The following is a 20411-nucleotide window of genomic DNA, read 5'->3' as shown; positions in this document are numbered from 1 at the left end:
GAAGTGTTCAATTTCTACTGAATAAACTTGTTAATGACTTTCGCAATAGTGGAAGATTTCGTACACACTGAAATTAAAAAAAAGGATGAAGTTTTAAGTAGATATACTGAGAGCTTTAAAATAGTATGCATAACATGTAGATATGTATGTACATTTCAAGGCTATTTTTAAGCCACATCATATGAGAGGGAAATACATCCTCAAGGAGATAAAGACAACATTACAGGCATTGTAAGGGTAAAACTTTTGACTTGTATGATTTTGCCACTCTTTTAATGTACCAATTTTGGTAACATGAGCTCCTTTTTTCATATAGGGACTCAAATTAACAGTTGGGAGCATTGCCTTATAACAGAGGTTACTGCATAACACACATCAATGTATGCATTTTCAACCATGTTTTTTAAGCATGCCATAAAACTTTCTGAACTCTAAATCCAATTTTCTAAAGAAGACGTTTAAGAATTAAGCAAAAGAACCCTAGATGCGTTTGATGATTTATACATAGATTACCTGCAAACATCTGAAGATTACTACACATTAAGAACCTTAACAAAATTATGAAAATAATATTAAAACAAGCTGTTGTTACCAGATATTTTCCCAATTTATTTATAATTTATCAATGTCGCCTCTTTCTAGACTTTTAATTATAATCAGCCATTATTTATAAATGATTGTTAGGGAAGGACCATCAATCAAATTCACGTCCCATTACACAGACAAAATGTTAAGTATCTAGTGACAAAAAACAAACATGTACTTGCAGCTATATTGTGTACAAAACCAAAAAGGTGTTGCTCTTAAAAATGTGTTGTACTTTGCATATTCTTTGCCATGAGGCATATAATATTAAATGACAATTATTAAAGCAAAGGAAAAAATAACACTCATACAAAAAACTGTTTTTGAAGATCTGTCACCATTAAGAACAGGTTTTTCCAAGACCAACTGCATTGAAATTTTTGTGTTTCAAAAGATTTATTAGGTGCATGGAATAATTGATAGCTTTATTAGAAGTATATAGCATAACAACTTAATCATACAATATTTTGCCATGCATATGAAAAAAAGGGCATCTTCTAGCACTACCCCCCTCCCCATTCGAACATTGTCCCATCCTGTGTGTACCTGGCTATTTATGGGGTGCTTGATTTACACCACACATTCTCCAATGTGACATTTTGGCATACCAATTAGTAGATAGACATATTATGTAGTATGACCTATATAAAGTATGGACAGTAAATCCATCATAACTTGTCAAACCTGTTTACATGTAGAACTTGATCAGAAAAACAAGGAGATGGTCGGTCATGTGATTTAAGGATAGGTTCTTATCGTTATTCAATAATTATAATTTATAGATTAAAATATTAACCACTATTTCACTTGTGGTTGGCTAACAAAATTTACAACGAATATACATTTAGGATTCCAGAATCACTGATAAATTGTTCGATTAAACTGTGTGGTATTTATTTAGGTGTTTTCCTGAATGGATTACTGAAGACCGAATTCTTAACATTAACCAATGTAAAATTGCAATATCTCTTACACACGATTCAAATGTTTTTCCTATTTATTTTTACAATTGATCTATTATAACATAATATTTGTGCTTCTTGTGCACACTTGAGGTTATGGCATTAGTTTTGATTCCCTCAGTTATATAAATATAATGAAAGCTAAGAGTAAATATATTACATGTTACTGATGTTTCTTTTCTAAACTAATCAAAAATCTTACTTCATTTACAGATATCCTTAACATCAAAGAAAAACAATTCCTGCAATGTTGGACAATAATAGTGTGTAGAGTTGATTGAGTTTCTACGTTTTATGGATGTGTTTAGTGATTTAACTTGTGTTTTTCATTACAGAATTAACTACAAGTTAATTCATCAATAATGCAAGAAAAACATCAGTGCTTTGAGAATTGTAGTAATAGAGCTGGCAGGAATGCTCTTAGGAGAGCTTTTCTTCTCATTTCAGCCCATTTCACAGTGGGAATTTGTAGCTTTGTTGCATGCAATAATTGCTGATCTGTTGCATATAATGTAACAACTGCATTTTCTTCTTTAAATTGATACAAAAAGTTTTTATCATTTTAGTGATGTAATTTTCTGCTTTTCCATTATCCTCTAATGCAACAGAAAATTGGATATAACAGGTGAAAAGAAATTGTTAGATTAAATCTGATTCATTGATTTTTCAATAACCACAAATCTTTTAAATTTATCTTAGTGTACCTACCATTATCTGTAAACAAAATCCAAATATGAATTACTATTCCCACTACAACTTTTATAACTTAAAAACACTCAATTTGTGCAAACAGTGAACACATACACACTACAAGTTATAGGTCACAAGTCTACTTGAAAATTTTACGCCAGTCCTAAACACAGCTGCCTCTTATAAAATGGGAATAGAGGGAAACATGTGCTCTCTGATGTATGACTGACAGCTAATTGCAATCTTCCCTATCTAGAGTACTACAAGTCACATGACAGGGTTGTACATTTCATTGATTTAGTCATGTGACTCAGGAAAGTTTTGTACACTGTATCCAGTATTGATCTAAAGTGTTATTGTCCCCCAAATCCCTAAATGGGATTATAATAAATTGATGGAAAATCAATTCTGAATACAATATACACAATTAAAACTGTTAGTCTAAACAAACAGCTTGGATCTCAACCAGTTTCTACTTCTAAGAAATATTGAGACCCAGCTGTTTCTGTAGATATAATTTTACATCATAAATATTAGTTTTTTTAATCTTTATTGATAGATGAATTAAATTTGTAGTTATTCAGTTATCCTACTGTTTAGTTTATAAACCCTATACAGAAAAGTTGCATTTAAAACTAGAGGCTCAATATATTCTGTATTGGTCACCTGGATTGATGGAGATTTTTTTGGGATGATTGGATTTTATTCCTTAGATTCCTCATATACAATCACCTTAATAACAGTTCTAACACACCCCTTATCTTGCATATTGTTTTTGCTGACCACATAAGTAAAATGAATAATATTCAAAATATTTTTTCAATGAAATAATCTAAATAGTGAAGCAGCAAAGATGACAAAATTTTGGATGGGACATCTTGTTTGAATTTTGGTAACATTTTTTTACAAGAATCATGGGCCAGATGTTTTATAGACCATGTTTGCTATATTAAGACTTAATGTTTGCATGAAGGGGTACAACCATTTTACATTTTGTTTTCATTCAAAACTGTATGCATGAAGACATTTTTAAAACTTAAAATTGAACAAATTCATAGACATTTTTATAAGATGACATGTTACACTTATACGTAAAATAGCTTATTTTACGTGGACATCCTGAATGACTATTTCCTACAAGTAGTTAGCTGAACGGAAATACAGGAAATCGGATAATATAATGACGGGAAATGCAAGATCACATTGACGACATCCTTATAATGGAGTAAGTACCTATAGAGGGAATTACATTCACTAATCTGCTAAGGAATAAAAACATCCTGAATCCTGGACAGTTTATTCTATCTAATTCTTAAAATTAATCCATATGAACTCTATATGACAACCTGTTTATACTTTTGATTATATAACAACAGTCCTTATCTATAGTTATACAATATCTTTTGTCATCAGAAAGACATAAGTATCTTAAAATTCTTATTACATCCTTGAAATGAAAAAAAATGATGGGTGGATTTCACATTATACAAATACCATTAAAGTTCAAATATCAGAATTCTAGTTTGATATGCATCTCCTCTTACTATCAGCTATTCTTAAGTGTTCTTGAGTGTTGTAAAAACTGAATAATTTTTTAAAGAGTTATCCATGCATTCAACCCCACCTCAATATAAAAGTTTTACAAACTGTAATGTTCATCTCTTTAATATCATCTGTATAACTTATACGAGGACCAAAATTCTGGGCATTTCTAAAGAAAGTAAGCAGACAACATATGAGAAATAGTAGAACCATAATAAATTGTATTTGTTTTAAATTACTGTCTTGTTTTCGATAAACAGATTTTATATACCAGATTAAGTTTCCTATAATTGGATTTTAAGTCACATGACCAAATAATTATGGTAAAATTTCACACCCTATCTTCCACAACAATCTAAAAAGTTTCAAATTATTTAAATTATTCAGAAGATGCATATCCCTGAAGCTTGATTTCATTTCTTTTCAAGCTTGCGTCACCAGCTTTAACATGATAACTGAGGACCAGAGTTGTCTGAAAAACTAATTATAAACCAGAGGTCCATTGCATACTGCATAAAGTGCACATTGATTGTTGTTTGCTTGATGCATATTCAAATTAACCCAAGTGAAGACAATTAAACAATCAATTAGAAACCCTCATACAATGTATATTTAATTAATTCATAAAATACTCCAAAAATTACCACAAAGCTTTGTTTGGCAACAAGAAGCAACAAATAATGATTAATTTAGCTAACAAAAAGTCACTCTCATACTAGTACTTCATATTAAATCCATTTAGCCATGTTTAACCTTCCAATTTAAACATCAATTTTCTACCATTAAAACAGATTGATTGAGAATTAAGAAGCTGTAATTTATCAATTTAAGGTTGCATTTTTGATACACTATTTCACAATAATCAATATTATGAGGTTAAATCTGTAAGAGAGAGCCAATTAATATAGTCACCAACAGCTATTTACCCTACCTATAAACACTTTGTTGGAAGCAATAGTGTTTCTATACAATTGATTAATTCACCTTTCATTTAAAACTTTTGTTTTCCAGAGTATCTGTCAATTTAACGGTCCACATGGTGGCATGTTGGTAAATTCTAATTTCAATTTCACAGGATTTAATTTGTAGTCTGGAATGGTACATCCTATCTAATTTAAACAAAGTAAAAAGTGCATAAGGCTATAAAACAGTGGTGGACCAAAAAAAAGCAAATTCAAATGAAAAATGGGATAAAACCTTAACAATCAAAACAATGTGTCACAAAATTACAAATTTTGAGAAATAAAATTTACCATATTGAGGCATAACATATATCTTAATAGTCTGAAAACAACGTGAAGAGAATAACAGTTAATTTCTGAAGTCTGATAGGCTTTCAAAGTTCTGTTAAGTCAGCACTGTTAAGCCATCATAGTCTGATGCTCTAGACTAGTTAAATTTGATTCAGAATAGTTAGTATTTGTGAAACTTTTGTCTATAAGAAACATAAGAAAGATGTGCGAATAATGATTGGTCTTCAGACTTCAGATGTTGGAAAAGATTTTGCTACAGACTGAAGGTTTAGTTATAAGAGTCTAACCAATTTACTACAATATGTTTGCTTTTTTGTTATCACAGAATATTAATGTTTGTATTCTTGCAGATAAAAAGTTTATTTTTGCAACATAACAAAAAATATTATGCAATGCCTGTTTATTTATCTGTCTTGTAACTAAATTAAAACGTTATATACATGTAAATTGTCTCAATAAACAGTAAGAAGTAATTAAGACATAAGCTCTATATTATCAAGATACAGGATATAAGTCAAGATTCTAATATCCAAGCCAAAGTAGGGATTTACATGGTTATTGGAGTAGGGTATTATATATAGTAGTGTGAAAGACTGACAAGAGGAAACCATGGCTTAAGCTACACATGAAGATAAGCTTTCCAAACATTAAATTAAATTCTCAAAGCAGTTTGAAATTGATATTAAATCACAGGCCTTAAAAATAACTTTGATATTGTCTAGAAATAAACATAAGATACCTGACAACTATTTCAATTAAATATAAATTTTCTGGAACTACGAGATAGCATTGTTAAATAAAAAGATAAAAGATACTTAATTTGCAAGACAAAAAGTTTCAATAAACAATAATTAGTTGTGAAAATAAGTTTTGTATTTTCTTATACAGATATAGGAAGATGTGGTGTGAGTGCCAATGACACAACTCTTCATCCATATAACAATTTATAAAAGTAAAAAATTATAGGTCAATGTACAGTCTTCAACACAGAGCCTTGGCGCACACCTAACAAAATGCTATAAAGGGCCCCAAATATTATATCTTTTTCTCTTGCTTCTGAAATTCAGAGAGAGAACAAATATTTTCATTCTTATGCATTTTTTTTTTGTGTCTTTTTGATTAGATAGGCTAACATTCTGTGAAAAAAGATCTGAGAAAAACTTTACAGTTCAAGTGGCATAACTCTCTGAAAATTTTATCAATTCACCTGTAACTTGTAATGATATGAATGGACACCAAAAACATTGCCAACCATGACACCAAATTGCAGCAATTTGTGCAAAAAACCTAACCATTTTCCAATTGAATGACCTACAACTTTTTTTTAGAACGGAGATTACACCATACACAATTCTTCACTGACCATACCCCATTACACATAAAGTATGTATGATTGTCTTTTTGACACCATATCTTTTTTAAAAGTACCTCTAAATAATAATTCATCTATCATATAAAAGAAAAAACAATAGCGAATTCAAATATATGCTACAAGTTTGTTCATAAACATTTACAGTTGACAGCGATATTCACATCGATATAGAAAAATAAATGATATTTTGCTGAAGGAGAATTAATTTCATTCCACTCCAGGGGGAGTATTAAACATTGAATATAATATTGCACGAATCCTTTTAACATGTTTTTCTCTCAATATTTATTGATAGAAGTCAAATTTATCTAATCATACAAACCCACATGTAAAAAAAGGTTTATCTTTCATGCTCGACCATTCACACATTTAATATGAATACAAAACGCTTTCTTTTCAAAGTTTGCAAGACCTTGCCTAAATCATTGTCAACATTTATCATTCCCGACTGAAACTTATGAATTTAAAACAGTCAGTATATTGTTACCCTCGACCGGTTTTTAATAAGATAGATATATAAGATGGAGTCAAAATGAGGTCTTCAAATTTGTATTTTAATGAATTCTTTTGTTAACATGTCTCTGGTGAAGAAGTAAAGAAGAATCCATCAAAAACCTTATGAATTTTGATCATACGTAAGCATGCTTGTGCAAGCCTGAATCATGATGTTCCATAATTTTTACATTTGTCAAAATGTCCAACAGAGTTTATAATGATTGAGAAAATAATTAAAAGATATAGAAAAGTGTTTAAAGGCTTCTTTTACAGCTTTTCAAGAGTAAAAGTTTTTTTTTTTTGTGAAAATTCATTGATCATCAACACCTCTATTTTAAATGTTTAATTTTCCTGTTGAGTTCATAAAAAAAGTCTATGCAACACTCCAAATAGTGACTTTATTATTTGGGAAAACAAGATACTGAGACAAGATATTCTTGGTTTTTTTAATCATACATACGAGTATTATTGCACACATACTGGGGAAATATCATTTGAACATTAATGGAACTTGCAAGCTCATACAATATTCTAATTTAAATATTCATATAAACCTGTAGAATATAATGTCAAGAATATATTTGCTTAATATTGTGTTGTTACCTAACAAGCAAGAATAAAACCCCACAAGGTATCATATCACTCCTCTGACAAAAAAAATCTTTTCATTTTTAAATATTTCAATCATCATTTCCTACTCAGTTATCTCCCTTGCTACTATATTTTAGAGGCATCAGTTATCTCCCTTGCTACTATATTTTATTTTTTTAGGAATCAGTTATCTCCCTTGCTACTATATTTTATTTTGAGGCATCAGGTATCTCCCTGGCTACTATATCTTATTTTTTTAGGCATAAGTTATCTCCCTTGCTACTATATTTTATTTTAGAGGCATCAGTTATAACCCTTGCTACTATATTTTAGAGGCAAAATAAACATGTGTACTCTCATTTATATTGCTGTCACATTAAACATGACAAAACCACCAATTTTTACAAAAAAGACAACATTAATGATGCTGAAAACTGCCAAACTCAAAAAGGAAAATCACTAAAATTATCTTTTCATCTCATCAGCATTCCTGAAATCATTCTTTTTTTAATTTATAAAACAACTTTAAACATTGTAGAACCAAGTGACTTAACATGGTTCTGTGGTTTTTATGATGGTAATTTGAAGACTGTACAAACCCATCAAGTTAATGGTCCATTGTATTATTGTGATGTAAATTTTATAGAAAGTCACAAAAGTATGAAATTTCCATCTATAAATAACAGCAGCCATGTTGGACTTGTCAATATTTATCTGTTGCCTCAGCCCTACTAGCTATCACATGTTACAGGAAATCAACCTTAAACACATTAATAATTTACACACTTTTTTATCTAATGAAAAAAATTTATCATCTAATTCACCAGATATATAATTTTCTTTTAAATAACTGATGAAATAGTTTAAATAAAAGATGTTAATTGTTCTTTTAACTCTTAATATTTTCAAACATAGTTGTTCTGTTGGTATCACTACATTTCCTATTAACCTTTCCAAAAATGGAAATGAACATATTTTTTACTTTCAGGGGGGGGGATATTATAAAAGAGGGTTGAAAGATACCAGAGGGACAGTCAAACTCATAAATCAAAAATAAACTTACAACACCATGGCTAAAAAAAGGTCATTGTATAAATAGGGTCATTGATATGAGGCCCGAGTGCTAAAAAAATAATTGAGAGCATTTTATAAATACCAGAAAAAAATCATACAGAACCATCTTTTTCTGCGTTCTCATCATTGTAGACAAGGGCATAAACATGCCATATCTTTATAAAACAAATGCCTGTCTGATAAAAAAAAAGTTATGTTATCAACTGTAGGATAAAAAACAGCCAATTTCTTTCATGTTTTCAACAAAAATATAACTATTTCTTCTTTAATTGATCAAACAGTTGGTTTCACATTAAACAACAAAAGATACTTTTGTTGTTTCTTAACAGAATGTTCTCTGGTATAATATGTTCGCATGTAATAATTACTTTTTAAACATGAAAGCTGTGCAATTGAATTTCAGTATCAAAATACACTGAATAATGATAGTGCAAATGTATAGTAAAGATTATGTAACAAAATAACAAATGTGTGATGGATATGTGTTTCATGACTAAACATAAAGCTTTATTTTCATCTGTATTACAGTCAAACCTGCCCTCATGGTTCACTGAATTCAATGGTCAACTTGATTAAATAGTTAATTTTAAACCAGCCAAAAGATTTTCTTTTTACTTTTAAATCAATTTAGCAGTCATCTCATTTTCTACTAAATTCCTAATAACTGACTTTTCAGCAGCCAAGAGAAATAATGTGATCCCTAAAGTATGCCATATCATGTGACAGGATATAACCCCCAAAAATAAACAATAAAGTTGCCCTAGGTAACAATACAAAATCACAAACGGTGAGTTTTAATTGTATATTTAATACCAGGCTCTCATTCAAACTTACACATGGGTTTGGAGGATTATCTGAGGTGACATTCCACATTGTCCATCAATCTATGTATCCAGGGACAACAACTCCTGATCGGTTTCCAAGGTGGAAGTATAATAAAAGTGTGGTAGTTGCAAGAATTCCATATACATATATTTATTGTAAATGGTCATGTAAAACATGTAAATCTATGTCATTAATTAATTAGGGTGGGATCCAATGTCTTTTCCAACCTGAATTCTGACAAATATGGCTGTCATTTAATGACATGGTTTATACCATACGATTGTAGTGACATTAACACTATGACAGTCAATGCTTCATCTTACACAGTTCTCTTGCACTTCCATTTAAAACAAGTAGCTCATGGCACTTACCACTATATGGAAGTTTATGGACAGGCCGCCATCTAACAAAAAGTATAATGATTGAAGTAAGAGCCAAGGTACATTATATTTTTGTTGGTGATGACTAAAAATTAAACTGCCATATGGGCTGTTCTTCTGAAGTGGCATGTATCATTTGAGTTATATTGTACTCAACTGTGAAATATGATCAAGCTAACAAGCTTGCATTTTCAGTGATACAAAATACAGTTTTAAGCCATATCATTTTATCAACGTTATATAAACAGCAGAAACTGTTGAATATTTGAATGCACTAGCCCTATGCTGGATTACCCTCAGATAGAAGATTTAACACAAAAAAACATCTACTCCATACAACTTTTCACTACTCATGAAGATTTTCATTTAAAGAAGCTACTATCCATTTCTCAAAATATACTTTTTTTCTGAACAAAAAAACCCATAAAAATGAAATGCTATGTGTTAATATTTGCTAAATTTTCAATTCATTCAAGTATCGAACCTTATATGTACAAAGCCATAATTAAAATGGTTTGTGTACTAAATCAACATGAATAACTAAAGAAAAGTTTTTCAATGACCACTCCAAACTACAAACCCTTTTACTAAGAACATTTTTGGTTTTTGTTGTCTTATAATCAAACTAATTTTGAACATGTTAAGAGAAAATTCCTTCATTTATAATCATTTACAATCATGAATAATAAAGCTTTCAAAAAGAAGGACATTTATCAAGCACAAGATTATAATGATCTATTTAGATAACAGGAATATTCAAAGTTTCGCAGAAAGTGGTCATAAAACCTTAAGATATTTCAGACTAGATGCCTTTACATTTAGTTTTTGTCCATAAAAAGTGGCTTGTTTTGAAAACACTCTTAAACTTTAAAATATCAAAGAAACGTTGCTAATTAATTCAAGCTTAAAATAAACTGTATTATTCGTGTTAATCAGCATTTAAAACATCCTCAAGAGAGAAGAATTTTACCCAATTTCTTTTCTGACCCATGTCTTCACATTTATATTTTATAATCTCATCAATGAATTTCATCTATTTTCATCCTTTTTTTTAGGTGTGTCCTTAATGAATTTAATCAAATAAGTGGTTATTTTCTTCATACTTTAGCATGGTATCTATTTTGTGTATAAAAAATGGCTAATGTTGAATCATTTATCTGTTACAATGACTAAATATGGCTTTTCTAGTTGACTTATCAGTTTACTTGACTTTAAGTCCCTAGGGAACACCAACAGATAAAACATTTCTAGTGGAAATTATCTTCAAATGGATTATTACTACAACATAATTGGAGTGCTTTCCACTCTTGACAATTCAACAGAAATTTACGTTTCAAGAAATTTACATCATAATATGATCTGGCTGTGCATTAAACCGTAAATTGTTCTTCCAGAAAAAGTTAAAAGAAGCTAATTAAAGAGGCATGCTATTATTGTATTTTCAGCCGATTGCATTGCAAATTCAAGGGGCTATATATGCTTCTACTACAAATCAGAACAAATATATCTTAAATTAAAAATCTCAAATTAAGGAATTTACATTTCATAATGTTACTAGACTTTGCATCAGAACTTCTAACATTTGTTAAATAACTGGTAACTGATGCTATTGATTTGAAACTCATAAAATTTAGAAAAAAATATCAGGGGAATAAATCATTCATATGATTCTGATATGTTCTAGTCTGACTGACTTTCCAGGAAAGTTATTGTGGTGCTGTATATCATCAGCTGTAGGCAATAAAGTATGGTCCGTGCAACCCTCTGTCCTTTCTGCCACAAATTCTACATTAATTACCTGGGTGTCTAAAGGTAGTTTCTGTACTGCAGGTATATTCATGCCAAGTTTTGTTGGAATCTGTCAAGAAATAGTCATATTGTATACTATAATGTATGCAATATTGTTTTGATCAAAAGCCAGAGCTTTAATACAAATTTTATGCAAATATGGTTGTTTTGGTTGATAATTAAATAAAGGTAATGTGCTTTTCATGAGTACAAAATTAACATGTTAATTTAAGCATATGTTTATGATTTTATTATGCAAATTGAAGTTTTAAATATATACATATATAAATATATGCAATGCTAGTGTTTTGATATAGTTTCTGTTTCAATAAGTCAATTATTTTCTTTTACACCAGATTGAATTAGTCAAGTTAGGTATAGAAAAACCTTTTGAAATAATTATCCTTTATTTTGTCCTTTCCATCCAAATTGTGTGTCACAGGGACATTATATTATTGCTGGAAATTACAATATAATTAGATTGTTTACTATCAAATTAAACAGACTAAATGCATTTCTGTGCAAATCAATTATATTTTTTTTTCATAGACACCACCTAAGGTGAAATTAGTATCATGTATTAAATAATTCCTTTTATACTAAGTCTGACAAAACCCCCTTAGGTTAAAACAACAAAAGGATACTTTTCTTGTATGTGTTATTGAAAGAAAAGGTCTTATGGTCCCTGGGGTTACAAGCATACATCTAGGTGGGGCAATTTTAGTGTTATCATGTATTGACAATCTTTTAGTAAATCTAAATAATTTTAAAGATATTTTCTCAATTCTAAGACATTAAATGTTCATTTTAAACCAAAATATATACAAGATACTTGGATGAAAGTGATTAAATATTCAATCTCGTCTTTCAATTTAAAATGTTTCCTTTATAACTTTTCTTTGATTAGAAACAAACAATATTAAAAAAAAGAGGTTTGTCTCTTACTTAAAATTCTAAACTTAGAGGATCTTTCTTAAAATGATCTGATTAATTATTAACAAAATTAATTAAGTTAATAGGCATATTTTTATCTTTTCACCCAGCGTTAGTTCAAAGTATGACTCGGATCAGCAGAAGAGTGAAATAGTGAATGGTAAACATTCAGTTTAGAAAACTCACCTTTAAAAAACTTGTCAACCCAAAGTTAAACAGTAGCATTTAAATGTGAACTTTAGTGAAATGTACCACAATGTAAACAAATACAAAGATAAATTTTGTGATAGACATCAATTTTTAGAACCCTCATTAATCTTCCCATTGCCTTTATAAGGTATACTTTACATTTAAACAGAATTTTTCTTTTTCTTTTGTTTGTCATTTTTAACTTTAAATAAATGATAACTTAAAGGTGTGAAGTTGCAAACATCATCAATAAAGCCGTTGACGCTATCTTAAATATCTTTTCAATGTATTTATCCATTTCCACGTGTTTCAAAACTAATGTATTTCTTTACAATGATTGTCATCCCCCCTTTTTGAAAATTCAAACTCACATGGCCCAGTTTGCGTTACTGAAACTGTGTTCCAGGGATGTGTAAAAAACATACCTGTGAGTACGGGTGAAATCGATTGGCTTGATTGGCTTCGTTCAAAATTCTTAAAACTCTAACTTCCATTTCCAACTTCCATAAATGTCATGAATTTGTTGTCCTCATGTATGAAATCAAATGTCCAAAATAAAATGGAGAAATGTTTTTAAGTGTATGTTTAAGATATCCAGTGGTTTGTACAAACACAGAATTATAATCTCTAGTTTTGATTCAGTGAGGTATTAATCGCTGTCCTTTTCAACATTCTATATGGATAGTTCCCGTTTAAAAGGTGAAAAGATTCGTGGACCGTTTCACTGTCATTTAATTCATATAAGATTTTTATCAACTTTGAGTTAGGTTTATTCCCTGTATTTGATTCGCATGATGAATCACTGTATTGTACGCATCAGGTACTTTTAATCCTGAAATGTTTTTATCCCTCAAGCTAAAATGAAATCCTCTGTCAGGCTGTCTTCTTAACAATAAAGTGGACAGGTCGTTTGTGTTCAATCTCTTTTTCCAATCAAAATTCTTCACAGTATTACTATTAGATGGTCAACAATGGGATATGTCTACAGAAGGGAATTATACTACTAATTATTATCACAAATGATTGACCATACAGGAGAAAAATATCCCATCAGGCGTGTCTAAGTGATAACAGGGTCAAATTATTGATTCTTTCAAATCCTCAAATCAAACTAAAGCTTTGTTCTTCCCTCATATGTTTTTATTACCTTCTATTTAATGAGACCTTGCTGTTTTAATTTAATTACCCGTTAGCCAATTAAATTGGTTGGATAATGCGACTTCGATCCTGGATAAAATATACTTTATCGATAATTTGTCACATTTTCCTCGGCTTTTGAAGTTAAGTAACTATTGCCTTAAAAAGGATAATATTTTATAACCACATTATGATTTATTTCAAAATTGATTTTCAATGTTTTTCATGAATACAATTTCATTTAATGAATTTTTACCTTATTTACATTTTTAATGTTATGTGCCATTTTGAGCCCGAATATTTTTCACTAGTTAACTGATCACACGCTCAGTATATAAATATACCATTTTGCCAAAATCTATTTAAAATTCGAATTAATGCAATTTAATGTCAAGCTCAAATCAATTCTAGATAACAAAGTAAATAAACCTTGTATCAATGTCCTTTTATTAAGACTTTATAATATAGTCATTGAAAATTAATATATTGAAAAAACAAAGTCTGTCCATTACCTTTCAGAAAACTAAGCAAATCATTTTAATCCTATTATTCAAGATAAACAAGTAAAAAGATATTTAGAATTTGTTTTGTCCATTTTTATTATGCATGACAAAAAAGCATTACAAACTTGTGACAATATCCAATTATCTAATTACAATAGGCGAATTCAAAAGGGTGAACAAAAAACTGTAATGGAAAACCTAAATATCTTTTTTATTCTTAAAACAATTATTAATTACCTAAAAGCAAATTAGATGCATAACCAATAATAAAATGGATGGTGTAATGTAATTGATTGTATATTGATTTAATTTGCTGCCAAAACCCAAAGAGTTATTTGCTAATTGAAAATAAAAGATGGATAAAATCGACAAATAAGATGTTTTTATTAGCTCCATAATATTAGGCGATAATTATCTATTGTTATATCTTCTTTATGGACTTCAAAGGAAGGATTCTAGTAAGTCCTTTTTGACCTATCAACTATTCATTTGTCAATGATGAGTTTATTCCTTCATGCTGAGTACTCCATTATATATGCTTTTGTTTGCAAAATTGTATGGATTTTAAATGAAAACGCTGAGTCTTCCATTGAAAACATAAGTTGCTAGTCATTGTTATTCATTGAATGGTATATATTGTTTCAATGCACCAAATTGTCTAGTCTATATCTTCTCCTTATAAAAAAATGTTCAAATTCAAGATTAAAGAGACTATCTGACCTTTGATTTTTTTTTACCAGTTATTAAAAGCTTTTATGATTGTTTAATATCAAAGACCTAAGATATGAAGATGATAATATGTGCAATATAACTCTTTAACTAAATATAGTGTTTTTTTATTGGTTTACAATAACTTATGGACATGAGACTTTCCAACATTTCTAAGCTCCCTCAGACCCATCCCCATCTTCACCTTACTACAGACGAAAACCAGTGACCAAGATAAGTGATCAAAATATATCATCTGAGGTACAACTGACTATATTTACTTTTAAAGGTGCCATAATGCATGAATGACTTAATAGGAGTTGCTGATTAAAATATGCTTTCTGCTAAACATACCCTTTTTCGGAAAGTGTGCTGAATAAATACTTCGTTCAAATTTTTTTAGTTTAAATGTTAAGCAGTTTTCAAATTTATAAGATATGTATAAGACAAAGTTACAAGTGAAAGTCATATACAAGGGACACTATCACAGTGGTCCCCTTATTAAGGGGGAAGTATGTACATTGTATTTCATGCAAAAAAGAAAGTATATGGCCAGGTAGGTCAAAATAGTTTTCCTTTTTTTTCTAATGATCTAAAAAATGGATATCCAACCATTTAAGACATATCATCAGTTTGATTTTGGTGTATGAACAATAAAATAACCTACAATCCTTTTATTTCGCAAATGAAATTCAATTATTTTTTTTCATAAAATGGTTGGTTGATTGACAAATTGAAGGGCTGACATGTTACCATAATTAACTCATCACAAAATAAGTCAGAATCAACATCTGAAGACTTTGCATGATATGTTTTCCCTAGCCATAGCATCTCTGACAGCTTAATCCTTATTTTCAAATATGAACATGAAAATTTATAAAGGTGACAGCTATGAATCAAGTTGTTTCATCTTTCCCCCAATCAAATTATTGTAAGGAAAAGCATTAAATTTATCACCTTCCCTCCAAGCTAAGTCATAAGTAATGTATCAACGTACTTGTGAAATGCTACTATAAAGGAACGTGAATAGCCTAATAGAAGAGTTTCTTTGATCCTGAGAGAATATCTATTAATTCAGCGTCAAAATATAGCCAAAGGTAGATTTTCATTGTTTAAGCCAATCTTAGTTAATGAGATGGTTGCGTGAAAACATATTCTAGACTTTCTATCGGGTCTATGAGTCATTAATTAGTGTTATGAAAAATAAAACTTGTTAATTTAATAAAGATATGGCTTATTTTCCTCGATAAAACCACATACCATTTTTTTTTATGTATCTTAAGATAATCAAAATTTTCTTCCTTCAATATGGAAATTTACTGAAATTCAAGATGATATGCTTTTTGTTAGTTTGTATACAAATAGGCTTTTCTACTAGTGATTGTTTCTGTTATGTAATATAAAGAACTGCTCTATAATAAAACATTGAATTAGTCATCTATCTATAAAACAGAATAATGTTTCCTAACAATGGCAGACATCAAAATGCTGAATTTGAAAAATAAATCCATTCATTTTGTAGTCACTATGCAGAAGAAAGAGGGAATCTTTTTATCTTTTAACTAGGAATCAATGAAAATCCCCATTATCTAATATCATTGTGATATCATTGACAAGAATGTCTGTTTCTCCCACTTGTTCCTAAACAAAACAATCATTTTCCAGTTAATTAACCTTTAATTACTATCACAGACTAATTCATTTCCTCACAACTGTTAGTAATTAACAAAAGATTTTTATTTATACAAAATGGGAAACAGACATCAATAATATGATTGATATTCGTTATCTACCTGTCAATAATGAACAGTACATCCTGTCTAAAGAGGACAAGAGAAAATTGCTAGAGAGATAATAAATATTTAATAAAAATATAAATTATGATTCATCAGCCAGCATATTTAGAAGAAATGATAATCTGCCTTTTTCATTTTTCAGGAAGAAAATTGCATACAAATTTTTTCAAAGTTTGTTGAAACTTTTTTTTTAACACAGGATTTTGACACAATGAAACTTTTAAATGAAAATATATTGTCCCTTGTTGAATCAACATTAGTGTTCATATTTGGAGAAGTGTTATCATCAAAGAATCTTCCACTTCCATTTTTCGGGGTATGTTGCAACCCTTACAACTACAAAATGTATCTCATTTAGTTCTGTTTTCTCATTAGGTATAACAAAGCCTTTCTTTACCCTTCTTGTCTAGAATTATTGTGCAAAAAAAACCCAATTGGTATAAAAGGCTTTTAAGAGGTTGCTATATATATTATTATATAGCTTGAAACTTGACCATCATTAATGACCACTGATTGCTGCCATTCTTACCTAAACCCAACTCCCAAATCAGTCTATTATTGAAACCTCTGCCATATACCTTTATAGACATTTCAGCAACAATATACCATATCTTTGGTCATCGTTGAGAGAGTAGCTACAATCTATTCCTTCAATCATACACATCACTGTTGCAGTGTTAATTTCAACATCTCAGACAATAGCTTATCAATAACTACAAATTGACCATTTACTGATCATAAATTTCTAATTAGAGACAAACTGTCCATTGTATTATGGAGTTTCAATGGATGTCCATTAAGCCATCAATATAAATATAAGGAGATGTGGCATGTCCTTGCCAATAAAGTCTTAATAGTCCAAACCAAATAAATTGTCTGCTTTAGGATAGTTCAATTATTTTTTAAAACATGTTTGCCACAAGAAATATAAATTTTAATTATTGCTTTCTAACTTCAGATCAAGGTATTTTCAGCAAATAAGTTTTTTGTTGACGCCATTTTCTTAAAATCTTGTACAAAAAAGTATTTCATTCTTTTTTAAGTAAACAATCTGAACAGTATAACCTGGTGAAATTGTTATGTTTTATGAACATTATTACTATGGATATACTAAGGCAAAAGTTCTCCTTCTTTGACAGACAATAATTGTTATAAAGTCTGTGTAAATTATACACAGTGCATACATGTGAACCTCCCGACGGGAGTACAAAACTCCCGTTTTCAGGGGTCTCCTCCCGTCCTCCCGTTCAGGAGAAAAAACTCCCGTGTATGAAATATTTCATGAATGAAAATTTTCAGACGCCATATTTGATCATTTCCTACTACTGTACGGGTGTAATTGACACCTGTGTTAAATTTTACCTGTACATCAAAGAAGATGTATAATTAATTGGCTTCACTTGACAGCTGGGGTGTCAAACACACTGGTAATCAACAATGTTTACCTCTGGCTAACTGCCGTTGTGTTATAAAAACGATGTGTATTGGGAATATTGAAATACATTTTTGTTACTTCCCTTTGTTTTATCCTGTTTTCAGTTATTTTGCTTTTAAAAATGTAAATTGTAAAACGACTATAAATGATTAATATTTTAATCAAATAATCATAAATGGATGTTGATTAAATGAATTTAAATGTTTTGGGACAAATAAAAAAATATAAATTTAAAAATTATTTTAGCAATCTAGACCTCCTATCAAGGATTAAATTGAAGTTTATATTATAAATCTGTTTATCATTTATGTGATTGGAATATACAATATGTACATATAGACTAATAAATTTCTAGTTAGTTTGATTGGGATTATAAAACCTTGGGTTTGAGAATTGTAGATGTTAGAATATATAAGATTTTATTGTGTAAGCTAGAAATAGCAAAACATTTTACAATGTTTAAGTCTTTTTAAGTTTTCTACAAATAAGACTTTCATAATGCTTAAAAGCCAATCAGTACTACTGTTAGTGTTTGTTATTTTTTTAATTAATTTATGATGTTGCAAACAAACATGTAGAGCTTATTTGTTTCTTATTTGTCTATACATTTACCAATGATAAGGAGATACAGATAAGATAGATAAATATAATGATTTATTTGCAAGCAGTGAACAATCATTTATCAAAAACAAAACAAAACTAAACAGGAAACAGATTCTTCTTAATATTTTATTTTATTCAAATAGAAAGGCAATAAGGGTACTTTAAACATATTACAATTTGTAGAAAAAACACAATTTCTACTTCATATGGTTTCATTTACGACAAAATTTATGTCGATAAAAAACCTCCTGATCTGAGTCCTAATCTCCTGACCAAAATTTCCAAATCTCCTGATCTGAGTTTCACAGTCCATCACATGTATGCGTCACAGCACTCACAGGTCAATTTTAACATTTTACTTTTGATTCCTTTTCTAAAAGGCTTTATGCTATTATGGTAAGATTTACTCTTATAAGTTTTTCCTAAGGTTTTTTGTTGGTTGGTAAACCCATATAGTATTGATGTTATGTGTTAAATTATGCAATATACATATTTGAAATTTCACTTCAACTTTCCCTGTCAATTAAACTGACTCAATCTTGGCTGAAATCCCAAGTCGGTTTTTTATATCAGCTTTGTAAATCTTATTGTATTCAACTGGATGCAAAACATTTTGTACTAAATCAAACCAAATGGGCATTTTATGCAAATAAGTCATGTTAATTTGCATATCAATTACTATGGTTATTTCAGAATGCAATTACAGCTATAAATAAAACTGCAATAACGCTGTTTTAATCTAAAGCCAAAGTAATTCAAATTATCCCTACCTGAGGCTGTGTTAAATCAGAGATATTAGTCCATACAAATGACATGGTATACAAAAATTGTTTTTCGAATGTTGAAGCTTCTCTCCTGAAGAAGTTGACAAAACTAATTCCAAAACTAAAAGGATGTAAAAAGTTGTTCACCAAATAAATAAACCTTTGCTATCCACATACGAGATTTGGTCATGCGAGTAAATACCAGGATTTCTGGTCGAAGATTTGACATTTCCTACACAATACTTAAGACCTTAATTATCTTATGAGATGTCCATATGGTTTCCTTTTCCATTTGGTTTAAGCCTCAAATCAGATGTCCATTATTAAAATAATCTACCATCGATGCATTTTCAATTATTTTTTGCCTATAATAACTAATTATTATACATTAAGATAGATATCAGCCTGCATTTATTATGATATGAAAACCATAGATAGGCCAGAAGAATGCACAAATTATAGATACATTATAACTATCTATGTTAATCCCACAAGTAGATTACTAAAGCTAAGCTAACCCATCTTAACTAATTAGCCCTTAACAGATCCCTACTTAAAAAATCTAAATCCTTCTTCTACATTTGAATGTTTACTAAAATTTATTGGGTTTAAGTGTTGACATGATAAAAATCCAAGAAAGAAACTAAATATAAAACTGATTTTTAGTCATTTTAGGATTTGTGTTAAACCTTCAACAGGTTCCATCTTTAGGGAGGACAGTTGAGAAGAAACCTATTTAAAACTTTTAAAATGTGACATATGTGACATATTTAATATATATTATAT

General features: G+C 29.5%; 1 protein-coding gene across 10 annotated transcripts in view; it reads right to left on the bottom strand.

Moving 5' to 3' along the window:
* The window catches only part of LOC134706887 (RNA-binding motif, single-stranded-interacting protein 1-like), a 144501-nt gene that overhangs the window by 42476 nt on the left and 81614 nt on the right, over positions 1–20411 (bottom strand). For 5 of the 10 annotated variants that reach the window (XM_063566232.1, XM_063566231.1, XM_063566235.1 and 2 more), the window contains one exon: positions 11568–11627. The exons of 3 other annotated variants lie outside the window; for them this stretch is intronic. In XM_063566232.1, the coding sequence (XP_063422302.1) occupies positions 11568–11627 (60 nt within the window). Of the gene's footprint in view, positions 1–11567; positions 11628–13104; positions 13559–20411 lie in introns of those variants that run through there. 2 more of the 10 variants (XM_063566239.1, XM_063566238.1) reach the window with 2 other exon arrangements.

Source organism: Mytilus trossulus, chromosome 2, assembly GCF_036588685.1.
Source record: "Mytilus trossulus isolate FHL-02 chromosome 2, PNRI_Mtr1.1.1.hap1, whole genome shotgun sequence".
Lineage (NCBI taxonomy): Eukaryota > Metazoa > Mollusca > Bivalvia > Mytilida > Mytilidae > Mytilus > Mytilus trossulus.
This window is presented reverse-complemented; position numbering and strand designations above follow the sequence as displayed.